At 31.5% G+C, this 18,003-nt stretch overlaps 1 protein-coding gene across 2 annotated transcripts in view; it reads left to right on the top strand.

Moving 5' to 3' along the window:
• LOC146537526 (uncharacterized) overlaps positions 1-17,071 on the top strand; it is a 78,214-nt gene extending 61,143 nt beyond the window's left edge. For both annotated transcript variants that reach the window (XM_085188033.1, XM_085188034.1), the window contains 5 exons: positions 5,475-5,760; positions 7,961-8,094; positions 13,695-13,788; positions 13,927-14,081; positions 15,676-17,071. In XM_085188033.1, the coding sequence (XP_085044159.1) occupies positions 5,608-5,760; positions 7,961-8,094; positions 13,695-13,788; positions 13,927-14,081; positions 15,676-15,964 (825 nt within the window). In that variant the 5' untranslated portion in view covers positions 5,475-5,607 and the 3' untranslated portion in view covers positions 15,965-17,071. The remainder of the gene's footprint in view (positions 1-5,474; positions 5,761-7,960; positions 8,095-13,694; positions 13,789-13,926; positions 14,082-15,675) is intronic.
• Positions 17,072-18,003: the final 932 nt, after the last annotated feature.

Below are 18,003 nucleotides of genomic sequence, written 5' to 3'. Positions count from 1 at the left end.
TCTTAGTTTAGTTATAATTAACTTAACCAAGCCTGCTGGTCGTTTCGAAGATTTTTTTAATTTTTTTAGGAGTAACAACTTAAAGATTTTTTTTAATTATTTTTAAAAAATTCCTTCATTTAACCAAATATGTATATATAATACATGTTTTACCTATTATAAATTATATAAATAAAGTATTATAAATTTAAAGGTTTTAAACGTTTGTAGTTGTATTTTCTGATATTCCTACACCCACGTAATCTATGGTTATTCTAATCTCTCTTCATAAAGGCATTACATGGACCACCATACCATTTTCATAATACAAATCTAAAACCTCGAATACCCATTGAATCGTGGGAAACGATAACGGAATTAATTACTTTCAGTTATTCCAATAACGCTCAAATCGCATTCAAAATGCGGTATTTGCACTGTATTCAAATTTTCCCACCCATTTAGAGTGCAAGTACGTTATAAATTTGTTAGTAGCCACGCGGGGGTATAAAATGCTAAATCCAAGCATTCCTACAGTGTCGTAAGGTCAACTGAGTCAGATTAGTTCTACTATTATTCTAAGATTGTGATGTTGGTAATACTGTAGCATATTGTATTTCAGTTTTGGTACTATTGATGCAAAAAGCACCCAAGACACTCTATTCTCCACTTTCCGCCGGATTTTCGATATCTTTTGGGCAGTGCCGCAATTCAATCCCCGCTTTGTCCACCTACAAAAGCTGAAAAATGAAAATAGTTCATTTCTAAAACGCAATCTCGGACACTGTCACACTACCACGATAGCACGATGGAATGATTTTCATTTTTAATTTATTCAATGGAGTAGGTACTGGATTAGACCACACAATTTTGTCAATAAAACAGATGCAAAAATCATTAATTATGATAATTGTAATAAGATTAGAGCTAACACTTACCTATTATTTAAAAAAAAACATATATGTAATAAATAAGTAAATAAAATTTAAAAAATCTTAAAAAATTTACATTTAAAAAGTATCTACGACAACTATAACCACATAGGTAAGTATCTCATAATATAAGTTAAACAGTTTTCTAATGTACTAAATTTAGCCTTTTCCGGCATTATAAAGCGAAATATACAAACACACAAACATACTATATTTAAATTTTCAATGTTACTGTGAAAACAATATATAGAAAAACAATAGGTCGTTTCAATAAATATCTACTTTTAAAGGCCAAGTTACAAGCGACAGCGATCGTAAAGAGACTATATTGACTTATAAATAAGTATTAAGAGGATAAATGTTTAGTATAATTTAAATATAACGATTTATGTTACTTTTGAGTTATTAATAAGTTTACATAAAAGTAAAGTAAAGTATAACACTCTTTATTGTACACCAGAATTAATATCACAAAAATTGGAAGAAACATATAAATCAGTACAAAAGGCGGCCTTATCGCCATATGAGCGATCTCTTCCAGGCTTAATTTTTTTATGTGTCATTAATATGATATCAAATAAGTTCTTTATAATTAAACTAAAATATATTTTATTCTTAAATGATTTGTTGAATAATGAGTATAATGTTTATTTTGTAATAAACTACCTCAACTATAACACTAACCTATTTATTTAAATCTAAATATGCTAAAAATTGAAAAGGAACACTGGTTTTTCATTATAATTCGCTCTCACTATAAGTGAGTTAGTTAAAAACTAACAGATATATCTATAAAATCCGACTTCATTAATTTAGGTTTTTTTTAATCTGCTACTTTTAATTTACTAACACATATTAGTTGCATCAATTGTCGCCTAATAATAATAAATTTAAAAAATCCTATCGAAATACACAAAATAAAAAATCTAATTACTAAAATAGTGTATGTCAACTACAAATGTCTTTTTTCATTTAATTAGCTCTTAGCTTCTTAATATTAAATAGAAAATTATAGATATAGTAAATTTTATGATGCATAATATTACTATTTTTACTTGGACTATACAGAAATACGTATATCAAAGAAGAATTTGCGTTATTTCAACAATAGGCCGATAAGTTAAGGTTGTATACAATTGAAAATCCTAAGATCTAGCTTTCTAACTTTCTAAAACTACATTGTTTTATTATTAGAGACAAATAATATAATTATATTGCTTATGCTTATTACATATTGTTTAAATAATCATTCAAATATATATTGCTATAATATTGAATTAGACGCAATTTTTTGTATAGCACAAATAGTCGTCTACCACAAATTCTGTTTGCGTTTGAAAACGTATTTTTTTTTTGTGTAGTCCTCCACCAAAATCCTCTCTTAAAATTTTACATCATAAATTCCACGTAAACGCACAAAAACACCCAAATAACTTTCTGACTTTACCAGGAAAGTGTAGTGTTAAATTTCTTTATCCAATATGAAATTTCCTTGCGACTTACAAAGACTTAAAAAGCTTAAGGCGTCAATCAGGTGTTGCGTACGAAATAATATTTATATCTTAAAATAGAATACACGCATAATAGTTGGTATAGAATGGGGCTCGTTCATCCATCACATCTGATCAGCAAACTGGCACAATGCGTATTGTGTACAATTTGGCCTACATAGGGCTATCAAAATAAAGCAAAAAATTATATTTTTTATTATCGGCATCGTATATCGGTAGGCAGAGAGGAAAAAATGTTAATATACCTACTCCAGTATTCGGTGAAATTTCGAGACTTTTTTGTTGTTGAATAACGGTACTTAACGCTGTACTTTGTCTTATTACCAAAGCGAGGACGAGGAAGGAGGAAAGTCACATGTACAATCACACTGTGCCATTACGCCACAACCACCTCTATTATTTTATTTTTTTCATTTATTTCTTACTTCATGATGAATTAAAAACTACTGCTCCAATCTATATGGAGATGGTTTCCATGTTAATATTCAAAATATTCAGTTAGCCAAAAAGGGAAGACTTCTCTTCCAAATATAAAAAAAAATCTGTTTGTAATATTTTTAATTCTTATAATATATTTTTATTATGTTCAACCCTGCCCAAACCCTTAATGGATATTGAGAAAGGAATCATTCAGATATTGCGAAGTTGAAAAATGCTCAAATCATTGTACAAGGCGGTATCAATCTCAGTTAATTCAAGGTTGATTACAGATAAAAACAACAAGGAAAAAGTGAGTCGGCGTAGTGTTCTTAATATTTATAATAGCTATCTAACGAAATTGTTGCTAAATATGGTTTTAGATTAATAAGTTGGATTGGGTAATAAATAAATAATATGTAGGTATATATTTTTATCATTTTCGTATTTGGTTTATAGAGGTTGTCGTGGTGCACGTGGTGTCAAGGGCACATGCGTGAGACTGTTAACGCGACAGGTTGTGTATTCCCATTCGAGGAAATGTAATATTTTATATTTTTATTTCCTTTTCTAAATCAAATATTTTATATTTTTATTACTCTGACATGAGGTTACAACGTAATGCTGAAAAAAAAAGAGAACAAATAAACATTTCAATTTAAAACTATTAACAATTTAAATTTATTCTTTATGCCATAGATGCTTATCGCAACCGTATTATTTCTAAACTTAAACTACTTAGGTGATAAAATCTTGTCCAAACTTGTTTTGTTCCTAAATATATTACAATTAATACAATTGTACCTAATTATTACAAAAGAAATAAAAGAAAATTTTGACACATTCAACAGATAAGCTATTTTATAATAACAGTTAATAAATGATTAACTACAATATAAATATTCCCCCAAATAAATATTAGAATCCACAACCATCGCGTTCAATGCTCTATCGATCTCATTTACTACGATGATCATAATCTATATATATATAAAAGGACTTGTCCTCACTGACTGAGGTAAGACGCACGCACAGCCGTAATCGCTGACGGTAGAAACGTGAAATTTGGACAAAAGTTTACTTTCGTAATCTGGACATCCACTAAGAAGGGATTTTGAAAAATTTTAACCCTAAAGGGGTGAAATAGGGGTTCAACGTTTGTATGGAAAAAAATTTAAACCGGCACCGATTTTTATAAAATTTGAAATTTAGAATTTTAAAAGTATTTAATTGAACACGTGTTTCATCGTTTTCTAGAATTCTCCCCCTAAGGGTGCAAATAAGGGGTTGAAAGTTTGTATAGGTTTTTTTTAAATCGTCACTAATTTTTATAAAATTTGAAATTCAGACTCTTAAACGTATATAATTAAACACATGTTTCATGGTTTTCTAGAATTCACCCTCTAAGGGTGCAAATAAGGGGTTGAAAGTTTGTATGGGAAAGTTCTTAAATCGCCACCAATTTTTATAAAATTTGATATTTAGACTCTTAAAAATATTTAATTGAACATATGTTTCATGGTTTTCTAGAATTCACCCCCTAAGGGTGCAAATAAGGGGTTGAAAGTTTGTATGGAAAAATCGTTAAATCGCCACGGATTTTTATAAAATTTGAAATTTAGACTCTAAAAAATATTTCCTTGAACACATGTTTCATGGTTTATTAGAATTCACCCTTAAATACGCAAGCGAAGCTGCGCGCCTCCGCTAGTGACTTATAAGTGATATTATTACCGCCACGTAAGTAGGTAACACTTGCACTCAGTTATCAGCATTCGTGTCGTGTACTGTAGAAAGTGCAGGTTCTCATGGTAAAGTCTAGACTTACTCTAAGTTTTGCTGTTTCAGACCTTTTTCTAGAAAACTTTCTTTTGTTTTCTCTAAATAATTTGCTATTTTACATTCTGATTGACTTCTACTTGTATAAATTTAAAATGTAGATGTGCAAGTGTTTCCTCAATAATAAACAAAGTCTTTTACTACTCTTTAAATTATTTTAGAAAAATATAATGAAAAATAAAATAATTTCACGAATATTAGTTAATGCGAAATTGAAAATATATTTTTCCTTCTAATAAAGTATTGTATTCCACAAGGCTTATTTTAACCGTAAAATTGATAAAACATCGCATAAGAGAATGACCAGTGAGAGTGAACTCGATCACGATCGGGATGATTCGATAGAAAATTGCATATTATCTTTCTGTGGGTCACTCGATAACAATAACAATGGCGAGTACTCGATTAGTAGGTTTTTGGGTCTTCATTATCTGTGTCTTGTTATTAAATCGATTGTTATTACGAATAAAATCGATTTAGTTGATCGATGTTTTTAATAAACAACAAACACGCTAAGATTAAAATCATTAAACCTCATATCCGTTTAATAACACGGTTTAATTGAACTAGTTTTACTTATCTCCAGTGATCATTATTAGAATAACTTAAAGTAATAAGAAAAACGTGTGAACCGGTAACAATGGCGGTGTAAAAACAATATCTTTAACAATCAAATTCCGATTGAAACGGTGGATTGTGTACTGTATAGGTCAATATCGCTACTAGACCGCACATTACTTACTCAAGGTTAACCAAAAAGGTCGAAAATACAACATAAATCATTTCTTTGTTGCAGGTCTAAATATGAAATACTGTCGTTCTACTGAACAAGCTGGACAATAGGAAATTGAAATTGAAATTGGTAAATAATGACGCGAATTCAAAATTAAAAATGATTTTTTTGAACGTAACGTGAGTAAAATAATAAAATGGCTCATAAAGTGAAAAATAATCACTACGTAGCGACGCACCGCTCGGGAATCGACTCGCCTTCGTCCGGAGGGTATCTGCCTAGAGCGTCGTCGAGGGATGAGAATGACAGTCACCGGGCGCCTTCGGAAAGAACACTTTCAGAATACACTGTAAGTAAAATCAATTATTTAAAAAAAATATATGAGCTTCACGCTGTATCCCGCACACAGCAGGATAGAACTAAGTGTTAAAACACTCCGTTTCCCACTTTCCTGCGATTTTTTTTCAATTTTTCGAGGCATTGCGTGTTGAGTGGCGGAACTTGAGTTATATTTAGTGATTTATTTTGAAATTGGAATTTAACTTACAAATAGCAAAATAAATTAGTTAATAGTTAAAGACGTAAAAAATTAACTGCTTTGTACACGCATAGCTGCATGTGTCAGAATGCACTAGAAGTAGATACATATTGTATGTATGTAAAAAATACGCTGCACGAATGCGTAATTATAAAACGATTTCGGGCTCTTTGTTTTACTAGGTACTATATATAGTAACTACAGAATATTCCAATTATTTGTAATAAACGAGTATTGGCTTAGTAGTTGATTGGTAGAGGTCGTGGATTCAATTTCAGCTCATGACAAATATTTGTATGACAATTTTTGTTGTGCCCAGATGATGTTTTACCAATTATATATTAAATTAAAGAAAACTAAAATTATTTATATTAAATTAAACTAATTTTCATTTATTTTATTTTCATTTATGAGAAGATTACATTCCTAGATTACATTTAAAAAAAAGAACCTGTACAATTGGAAGTGACGATATCATAACGTTTTTCACTTTTCGCCTATTTAAAAGTGACAGATTACGTTGCATGGTAGATTATACGCACTGAGAGAGAAAATTTATGTAATTCAGGCCTAAAAATCGAAAGCACTTTAAATTAAAACATAAGTTTACGTAAAAATTGGAACAACAATCGCTGCGAAAAGGCATTTATAAACAAAAGTGGTACTAGTACTGTAAATACTGCCTTAAATGTGAATAGAACCAACGATCACCGACTAAGCAATTAGAGCTATTCATCCACTACTGGACCAAAAGGCAATTCAACATGAAAATAACAAATAAAATCGGCCATAACCATGAAACTCTCGATACAGTCTCATTTACGTTCCACAGTGCTGACGCAAACCTATTTCCTTCACATAAATCCGCACATCTGCAGTTATATAATTAATTTCAGTACTAGGAATTCTTCTGTTTGTTTCTTATGAAATTGGGTGATAATAGTGAAAATTCATATTTGTTATAATTATATATAATTTATATATGATTTACAAATAAATGTAGTTAACGTGTTGAAACATTTTGAGACGAGATTTTTTTTAAAGACAGCCGTGGTGCAGTGGCACCAGGGAGTGAATGTAACTTGATGATTGTGAGTTCGATTCCCGCTCGAGGGAATGAATACTATATTTTAATACTTTTACTTCTTTGCTCTGGCACCAAGGCGGAAGCCCGGCGTTAAGTTCCGCCACTCGACACGCAATGCCTTGAGAAATTCGAACTCATTCGTCGAGGCAAAGCGCAGCACAGCAAAAACACTGGTATAATAAAGAATGGATTGATATATTCTTTAGTTGTTGACTAAAGTTGAATGTGAAAAATGAAACTAAAAACAAACACCGTATAAAGTCACAACGAGTGGTTTTCCTCATAATAACAACATCAATTTCCAATCATACCAACATCAAATATGTCGTTAGTTCCTAGCTTTACCTAAACAAACATTTATTTCGACGTCAAACGAATTTGAAACCGATCAAAACGGCAGGAAAACACGCTAGCCGTCACGCCTCCGTCACGTTGAACATTAATGACTTATAAACATACTAATTGTATGAAGGAATAGTATGAGCGGTTTTCATGTAATTTCAAAGATCATCTATATGTGTTAATGAAGAGTTAATAAATATATTAAGCGAATAAGTCCAACGGTTTATGTTACACATATACCTTTACCCTTTTAAAATCAGGTTCACGCTGAATCCCGCACGCATCAATATAGGCAGAGGGAATCTGTATGTGTTAAGATACTCAGTTCCCCAGTTTCTACCTGGATTCTGGAGGCATTGTGTGTCGAGTAGCGGAACCCAACCGCGTTTTGCCTCGTTACCAGAACGAGGAAATGAAATATTTTTTATATTTATTTCATTGTATGGGAATCGAACCCACAACCAGTCGCACGCTTGTGCCCCTGCACCCTGTTAGCCTCAATTAAACGTCTCTTAATAGCGAAGATAATAATAAACTATAAACATATTATAATTAAAATAAGCAATTTAATCTTATTTCCAGACGATAGACGAACGCACACGTTCTCCTTCAGGTGGAGAACATAGAAATGGACGGAGACACAACGGTTCCCCGCGGGACTCAGGTTCCGAAGTGTACGTCACCAGCGCGGCGTACCGACCGCCATCTGAAATAAGGTAAGAAAACTCATGTCGGTAATAGGGTGAAAATCATATTCTATACATTTTGGCCTAAAAACAATAAAAAAGTCTAGTCCTGGCATGGTACAAGCGTGTGACTATAAACGGGACAGATTATGGGTTCGATTTCTACTCGAGGATATGAAATATTTAATATTTTTATTTCTTCCCTCTGGTGTCGAGGTATAGCGCGGTGTTGAGTTCCGGCACTCAATACCGAGTGCCTCCAGATTACGGCGGAAAGTGGGGAGCGGAGTGTCTTAGTGGCTCGCTCCTACCTCCTACTCCTACCGCCACAAGCGAGATACAGAATGAAGCTGAAAAAGAGAAAATTGAGGGAACGGCTACCCTACATTTATTTTGTTATTAGATACTTAAAAATCTTTATTAAGAACATTATACAAAAGTATTTGATGTTTTTTCCATTTTCAGCGGCTTATAAATACGAATCAAATTATTCCAATATTTGTCAATATCGGTTTTTAGTATCGTTTGCTACTTTATTTCGAAAATAATGCTTTTTAGATAACCATGTTTTTAGGTTAACCTAAGTTCAAACCCCATTCACATAATGTTTATGTCTAAAGCACATTTATCTAGAAAATGAAGATTCTAGACTAAATTATAGGCACAAAGGCACCGCTATACAGTTAGTCTCGCTTATCCTTCGACGATTCGACTAATTCGAGCAACGGATCACGTAACGTGTCGAGTTATGGAAATATTTTCATCAGTGTAGAGCAAACGAGCGTTTTGTACGCTGCTGTTATTGAACATATATAATTATTTTCAAAAAAGGGCTGCTTATAGAATGTAGGTACAAGCTATGATTGCGAGTCCTTTTTTATATAGCTGTCTTTTTTTGTACTTTTAATGGACATATAAAAAATATAGGTATATTACACTAGCGTCTCCAACGCGGCTTCGCTCGCTTACATTTATTGTTATACTCGCTTACAGCCAAAAAAATATAAAATATGTTTACATAAATTGTAGCTTATGTGTTATTTTGATGTATAACCAATATAATTGTAAAGTTTCATCTTAATCCGTTTAGTAATTTTTGCGTGAAAGTGGAACAAACATCCATACTCACAAACTTTCTCATTTATAACATTTGTAAGATTAATAAGATAAGATATTCGTATGTAAATTTTGAGCTGATCTAGTTGAATAAAGTATTCCATGTAATATATCGAATATTACAAGAAAAAATATTTATAATTTGTTTACCATGTAACCATCATGTTCAAGCAGTGAAGGCCTTATACAGCAGAAATATAAGGGGCTAACTTAATAATAACCGCTCGTCTGCTCTCGACTACGAAACAAAACCATCCCATTACACTGAAAGATTGATGGAAGATTATCCATACATACATCGCCATCGCCGTCTCACACGTGCATTACGTCTCGTAGTTGTAATTCTCGATTACTTATATTCGTTGGAATAACGGCGTTTTGTTATGGGACCACACCACAGAACTATATTGCATTTAAATGCTTATGTTCCTTAGAATACAAGTAAATATTTAAGGTGTTAGTTTTGAACGTTAAAAAACACAAGACTATGTATAAATAAAATAAATGATTTTTAACATCAGTTTCATTATATAATCTAAAAATTGACATCGAACTAAATTATCTGTACAACAAACAACATAACAATGTTATTACTAAAATTGATTCCATTTAACACTTTTATACCTAAAACACTAAAAGCCACCAAAGGCCAGTCGCGGCGCCACAAGCGAGTAAGTGTAAATAAACAGAGATTGTGGGTAGGATTCCCACTTGGGAAAATGAAATATTTCATATTTTCATTTCTTCAACATACGAGTCCAGAATTCGGCGGAAAGTGCTATCACTTTGCTCTCTCTACATAATACCCTACAATACCAAATAGACAATACCAATGTCATATATTATCACAAACCACAACAATCTAAACATTTCTCACGAGTAAATATTCACAATGAAGGCAATCGAGTCGAAGCGAAACATAAAACTGCACATGCAAAGCTCGAGCGAAGATTTATTGACTGGGGTAATGCAATTTATAACGAAGTGGAGATCTGGATTCTGGGTACATGTGGGCCAAACGGTACTCTTATTGTGTTAGATATTTTTTTTTATTTTCACGCTCTATCCTGCATATAGGAGGGTAGGCAGAGGGAATCTAGTGGGGATCGAACCCACAACCTGTGGCGCTTACAGTCACAAACTTGTGCCCATGCGCCACAATGATGATGATGAATGATGATGCGCCGCTCAAGCTAGACAATTTGACAGTTTAGTTTTGTATTATGTTATGTTATATTTAACTGGGCTGAGGCCATTCATGGTACAGGGGCATAAATTGTGACATTATACGCGCGCTGCAACGCGGGTTATGAGTTCGATTCCCACTCGAGGAATTGAAATATTTAATATCTCCATTTCCTTACACCCAAGGTTAAGGAAGAATAAAGATGATGACAATGTAAAGTAAAAGAGTTGTCGTCTCTTTTGCCTAGGATTGTCTTATCATCATGTAAAGCCGGTGTTTTTAATAATTTAATTTTGATATCTCCTTGAGTAGTATATCACTCTTTAATAAAAAGGAGTTACACTTTAAAAGAACAAATTCGTTAAAGAAATCACCTCCAACTCAAACACAAATCCCATAGCTCGAAATAATCATAGTTTTTTTTTATATCAAAAAAAGTGTCGGAACTCTATACATTTCCCATGGCGGCGGCTAATTTAGTTTACTTTCTACCCTCCCCCCGCCGCCGACATGACACCGTGACGGTACTACCATTAAGCAATTTGAGGAAGAATCGGAAGGTGACTTTAGTTTTTGTTAAGTTTAACGTGACGACTGACGGTATATTAACTTTGGCTTTGAAGTGCCGACTGTCGCGGATGAAATTAAGGTTCTATAGGAAAAAAATTTTTGATCGTTCTGTCTAGTGGATTTTGAATGGTATGACAGAATTTGTAGGTTTTCGGTCTCTATATTAGTTTTTTATTATTATATATTTTTAATTTAGGTAGCTGTATTAGATATATCTATCTATATCTATGAAATATCTATCTTTTTAATAGAATTACATATAATCTATCTTTTAACATTGTCTCAGATGCACAAATGTTAATGATGTTTCTTTGTTTGTTTGATTTCTAAAATATTAAAAATCGAAAAAAATATATATATAGGTACTTACTTGTTTTATAAAGATCTATAGACGTACCAACTTTTATTACTTTGAATTAATTTAACTCTAATGTGGGACGCTCACAACAAATTCTACCTCGAAAAAAACCTTTTTTATCAAGGCTTTTGTCGACAGCTTGACATCTTATTTGTATACACTTGTTCCTTCCAATGACTAAGGGATTTTTTTAAACGTTAATTTCTTTGATTACTCGTGACTTTCTCTTTGTAGGGCTTAAACTGTCCACCCTATACAAAGGATCAATCAAAATACTTATCAAGACGTTAGTTTTTTGTTGGTTATATTCTGTTAGCCTATTTGTTAGTTAATGGTTTGTGTTTAAAGATATTAAAATATAAACAGAAAGTATATAAAAGAATAAATAATATTTAACTTTTTTGTTTACTGCGCATTCCCTTATATATAGAAGCAGACAAAAGATGTAGATACTTTCCTTATTAACATCGATAATTTACCACTACGATAATTTAGATCAATATCTAAATAACCGCACAAGCGTGCGACTGTAAGCGCGACGGTTTGGGTTCGATTCCCGCTCTGGTGTGAAATATTTAATATGAAATATTTAATATTGCCATTTTCTTGTTCTGGTGACGAAGCAAAACCCAACGTTGAGTTCCGCCACTCATCACGCAATATCTCAAGAATTCGACGGAAAGTGGGGTACAGAAGTATCTTATGGAAAACGGAATAAAATAGTATTATGTGCCCAGATTCCCTGTGCAGCCTGTGCTGATCCTGCTATGTGCTATACAGCTAAAGCTATAAAGAAAGAAATGTAAATATTTTCTTTAATTTTTCATAGTATTAATTTTTCATGGATGATCACACTCCATGTTAGAGACAATCGATATAAAGAGAGTTCACTCCAAGTAAATTGTGACACTACTTTATTCACACATTAACAAGAAATTAAATAAAGTAGCAATCTTTGTATTTAATATTTAATTAGTTTAACTTGTATTACTTTAAATACTTCAACTTTCATACAACCGACATAAAACATTATATTTTAATGACATTTTTAAACATTAATCTTCGTGGACACGTCATTAGCGTCCGTAAAATTAAAATTTTCTCCGCAGGGAGAGTGAAAAGTAATATGTATAACTGGGTTAATCGATTCCTTAAGGAAAATTGATTATTATTTACAGTATTAGTCATGTAATCTGTTGATTACTCATTTAATTCGATTTATTCGATTAATATTTATTAATCAAAAACTATCTTAAAAATTTTAAACGAGTATTTTTATTGTCCGCCAAGGAATTAAAAATAAAAAAAGATGTACTGTCATTGCCATATCAAAATAGCTGTTTGATTGAATTTAAACATGCTTAACATTTATTAAGATAATATATAATTTAATAAATATTATTTTGCATTTTAGACATCCCGTTCTTGAGTTTCCACAAAATATCGAAACGTTGTGTGCGTGAGGTGAGTGAGTGGCAAAACTCGACGTACGTTTTCCCCCTACCAGAGCGAATAAATGTAAACAATTCACTCCCCTAAATGGGAATTGAACCCTCAACTATCGCATTTACAGTTAAATGACGTCCTCATAAAATATTCCTTTATGTATATAACATAATCTACTAATAAGTTAATATTAAGTTATGTAACAAAAGGTTAGAATTATTAACACCTAAGTGACCGCCAAACTTAACACCAACATTATGTCACTCGCTCGTGACATCTCGATTTGGCCTTGACTCGAAACTAATCGTTCGGAATCGTGACTCGATTAGCACCATCTCGATTCACTATGCGTGGTCATTGGTAAATAGCGGCTACCTGTTTATTTATTTTTATTTATATAGTTAATTATTTAATAATAAAAATATAAAAAAAACCTAAGGAAAATTACTTAAACTAATTCTATTCCTATTCATTCCTTATAAAAAGTTGTTATAAAAATCTATCCATTCGTGGCGCAGAGACACACGTGTCACTGTAAAAGCGAAGGTTCCATTCTCTATTAAAGAGGCAAAGCACGTCGTTGAGTTTCGCCATTCATCACGCAATGCTTTCAGAGTTCTGTGGAAAGTGGGGAACAGAAATTTCTTAAAGGGAACGGAATGTTTGCACACTAGGTTCTTAGTTTCTCACTACTTACCTTTTTATGTGCGGGATACAGCTTTAAACAAAAAAATCTATTCAATGCTACATCTTCTTTGTTTTAAAACTGACGCAAATATGCCAAATTAGGATAACTTATTTTTAATAATATCTATTTTATTTTATAGGTGGGATTTAGATTTTTCAATTTATGCATCAATTCAGTAGTAGTTACAAGCGTACTACGTTTCAAAAAAGCTGTTCTTTAAAAAGAATCCTACTTTTATTTAAATTAAATAATACATATTGTTACAGCCGGCAGTCTCGCGCGCCTCGCAGCGTCTACTCGTACAGAAGCGCTGTGGCACCCTCTGTGGCGTCCACACACCGGTCTAAAGTGTCTAGAAAGGTAATCATTTAATTATTTAAATCGTACTAGACGAACGTAATAAATAAATTGCAATTTGGTATATTTTTGTTAGCACTAACATAATTCCAAATTTAAGAAATTATTTTTATTTAACTTAAAATGTTAATTAATTTCCAGGCTGGCGTTAAAATAGACACGATGGCGGCCCCCAACCCCTTCTGCCCCAATGTCAAGGGCATGTGCTGTCTAATGCTGCTGCTGAACCTAGGTCTCATACTGGTCACGCTGGGCTTCGTTATAGTGCTGCAGTTCTTTGAACCACTGTTTGTTTGGTGAGTTTTGTAAATAATTTGTTTTTAGCTTTATGTAGAATTTTATGATTAATTTATGAGACCCAAACTCAGTTTCGCTCGCTTGAAGTTATTGTTATATTACCTATAGCTAAATTACCTATATAAAATGCTTGTTATATAAACATTTTGGTTGTTTTATAAAATGCAATGCTATTCTGATGTATTAGCTTTATTACTTTAAAGTTTCATCTAAATTAGTTTAGCAGTTTTTGCGTGAAAGTGGAACCAACATAATCTTATAAGTACTTAGTGAAAGTGTCAGACTGTATACGACGAGGATATTATTAATACTTTTTTGAAAACGTAGAAAAATTTTGAACAGCATTTGATTACGCTCCTCTTAGAAACCGTCCAAGGAGGTTTATTATTGTTTTCGATACTGTTTTCCAAAAAAGTGAAACATAATGATTTTTTAAAATGCTATGCCTATGACACTAAACTGTTTTTTTTTGTCAACATAGCTTTTAGCGTCCATTGCTTTCAAAATGCTCACAAATGGAATAAATTGCGCCATAACTATATACTTAAATGTGAACAAACATTAATAATTACATAGCTTATATGAAATTACTGAAAAAAAAATTATCACGGTCACGTCACTAGATTTGCTCTCATATAAATCGTATTCTTATAAATGTGCATAAAAACGGTAAATGCAAAAATATCAGCAAATAGTTCCCACGTTTGAAAACTGGGTAAATTGTTTCGAAAACCAGATCGTAATGAGATTTATTCTTCTATATACAACAATAGCGACCGCTTAGGCCGTACTATTAAGTCTGAACTGCTTTAGTAAAAACTAAGCTATCAAATATTATTAATGTACGTTCATACAAAGATATAAGTTTAAGATATAAGTCACAGATTTTTATTAAAATAACTGAAAAATAGATAAGTTTTAAATAAGTATAAATCTAAATAAGGGTAATATATAGATACAAAATGTAATATTAATTTTATAGGTATATTATACTTAATAGTTTATATTCATTAGTTTTCTATATTAATTAATTTCATGCAAAATAGGGTACAAAATAATATGTGACTTAGTTCTCTAAACCAAAAAAATACAAAATTATAAAATAAGCTTAGTAAATTCCATACCTAAAGTTTACCAAGCAGTTTAGAAATAACGTAACTTTAATCGTAGTTTAGTAGCAATAGTTATTCTCGCTAGCGACTATCGAGCGTGTCGTATGGTAGAGAAACATTAAAAATCAATTTACATTTAAAATAGTTAACGTGTAACGGTGAATGTAATTTGCAGTACGACATTTATAACATTTTTCATTTCGACAGTTCATTTCCCACGAACTTCGAGATTTGAATGAAAAGAATATTTTGACTGTTATTAACATTTGTAAGGAAATAAATAGCCTAACTTACCTTACTTAACGAATTTATTGATTTGAAAATTATTATTTTCCTCTATTATAAATCTTAATATTTTCTTGAAATTGTATTTAAATGCATAAGTATATTATTAAAGAATTAAAATATTAGATGACTTATGTATTTTTTATGATCGATGAACATTGTAATTTCATTTAATATTTGTCTTTATTTGTTACAGGATCCTGGGTATAGTATTCCTTATATTCGGTTTCATCACGCTCGTGGGAAGTCTCATATACTGCGTAGTTCTCTGCCGAGAGAACCCTTATCCAAGGTACCCTGACGACTTCTACTGGACTCACCACTGGTCAAAAACGATAGGCCCTTCAGAAATACACTATAGCACCAGCGAGAAACCGTACAGACAAAACGGCCATGATCGATTCAATAAATATAACGGAAAATATTCTGATCGCGAAAGTGCTAAAGGTTACTCGGATAGAGAAAGTAAATTAAGCAGGTACTGAGTAGTTACTGCGCTTACTGTTCGAGGGTTAATGATACTTTGTATTCGGATCATGTTTTAAGGTCCTTTCACCAGTAATAACTGGAGGAATAATTTTTGTTACGGAATTGTAGTGAAACTTTTTATATAAAATCGATCTAAATATTGCTTATTTGAACTACTTGACTCTTTTACGAGGATTTTCATATAGAAGTAACGTCTAAAAGGCGTGAACATAAATCAGTAGATTATATTTTAAATTAACATGAATGAATGATATGTAATTATGATAATCGAATGGCAGATTAGTCAAATATCATAATCGATTTCTTAAAAATCATTCGCTCACTCTTACTTTATGTATAAATTCATTTAGCTTTACTAATTAAGTCTAATCTTTATATTTTAGAATTAATAGTGATTTTACTGATTATTGGGGAATCCATTTATTAGTTCAATTCAATAAATCAGATTTTCTGTCTTCCTGTTTTTATGTATTTATATAGAAGTTTTTTTCTGGAAATAATAATTTAACTAAAACCTTATTTAATTTAAATAACATTAATTGTTGTTGAAAATGAAAGAAAGAATTTGTAGTTTTATAGCAACATTATATTTATTTAACCCTAAACATGCAGTGTTTTTATATAAAAAAGTTGTGTATTTAAAACTACATATTTTTATTGTATATAGAAATACAATCTTCAATTTTATTTTTTGAATAAGAATATCAATATTATAAACATTGTTACTGAATACTGATTATTGGCATATGAAATATTTTATTTCATCACGTATATTTACTTTTCATTTTTATGATAACGACTTCTGATTACTCAAAATTACGAATATAATATTAAATTCAATGTAAAAAATATATATTATTTAATATGGAAGTATTTAACGGTTAATATAATAGAATTACAAAATAATATATCCCTATTTATATATTAGTTATTGTAAATAATAAAACTAGGTTTTGAAATGCCATATTAATTAACTCGTTATTTTAAAATTTTAAGGTCTATATTAATAGTTGAAGTTCGACTCCGATAATTGTTTGGAGTAAATTATATAAAAAAATGTATTTACTTATAATAAATGTGTCTAATAAATGAATTTATAACTACACGTACGTATTTTCTTTTACTATTTTAGCAGAGAAAACTTTATGCTATTAAGAATCCGTTGTAATTTTCCTTGTTAAACTTAAAAAAAATGCTTTCAAAGAGATCAAAACTGGAAATGAAATTTATGGATGGAAAATGTTTACCCTTTTTAGGGTTCCGTACTTTAAGTAAAAAAGGAAATCTTATAAGATCACTCTGTTGTCCGTCTGTCTGTCTGTCAAGACCCTTTATCTGAGAAACGCTTGGAGATATCGGATTAAAATTTAAACGATAGAATAAAAACATATTTCTATATTTACATAGAAAAAAGATATGGCCGTTTTTCTCGCAAAAAATGCGTATTTGACACTATGAAGGGAATCAAAATTCATAGGGTACTTCCGGTCGACCTAGAACTATGAAATTTGACAGATAGCAGTACTTGTTCAGGAAAAAACCTTAAAACCATACATTTTTCGTTGCATCCTAAAAATAAAAGTCTTTAATAGCAAAACATGCGTATTTCAACACTATAAAGGAAATCAAAATGAATAGGGTACTTCCAGTTGACCTACAATTATGAAATTTAGCAGCAAAAATTGTAAATTTTACATTTATGGTTAAATATTACAAAATATTAGGCTTAATAAAAGGGGGGCAAAATCTGGTATTAAAGCCGCCAGTTCAAGTGACCGTATCAGATGAAAGGGCTCTGTCTAAGCTAAGCCTGAATTTCAGAAAAAGCTCGACACTTCCAATATTTCTACGGAACCCTCGGTGAACAACCCCGACTCGCGCTTGTCCGGTTTTTCATAGTCAATTTTAAATTGTAAAATGTTTCCTTGCAGCCACCCAGCCTTTGAATTGTTACGCACTTAGGATGACTGTGGGGTCGAAGACAAAACACAGCGTAAAGTTCCACCACTTATTACGCGGTTAATTATAATCAATT

The sequence above is a fragment of the Heliconius melpomene genome, chromosome 7 (assembly GCF_056956725.1).
Source record: "Heliconius melpomene rosina isolate 202511_hmr_F chromosome 7, ASM5695672v1, whole genome shotgun sequence".
NCBI lineage: Eukaryota > Metazoa > Arthropoda > Insecta > Lepidoptera > Nymphalidae > Heliconius > Heliconius melpomene.
Note: the sequence above shows the minus strand (reverse complement) of the source record. Positions and strands in the feature narration are given on the sequence as shown.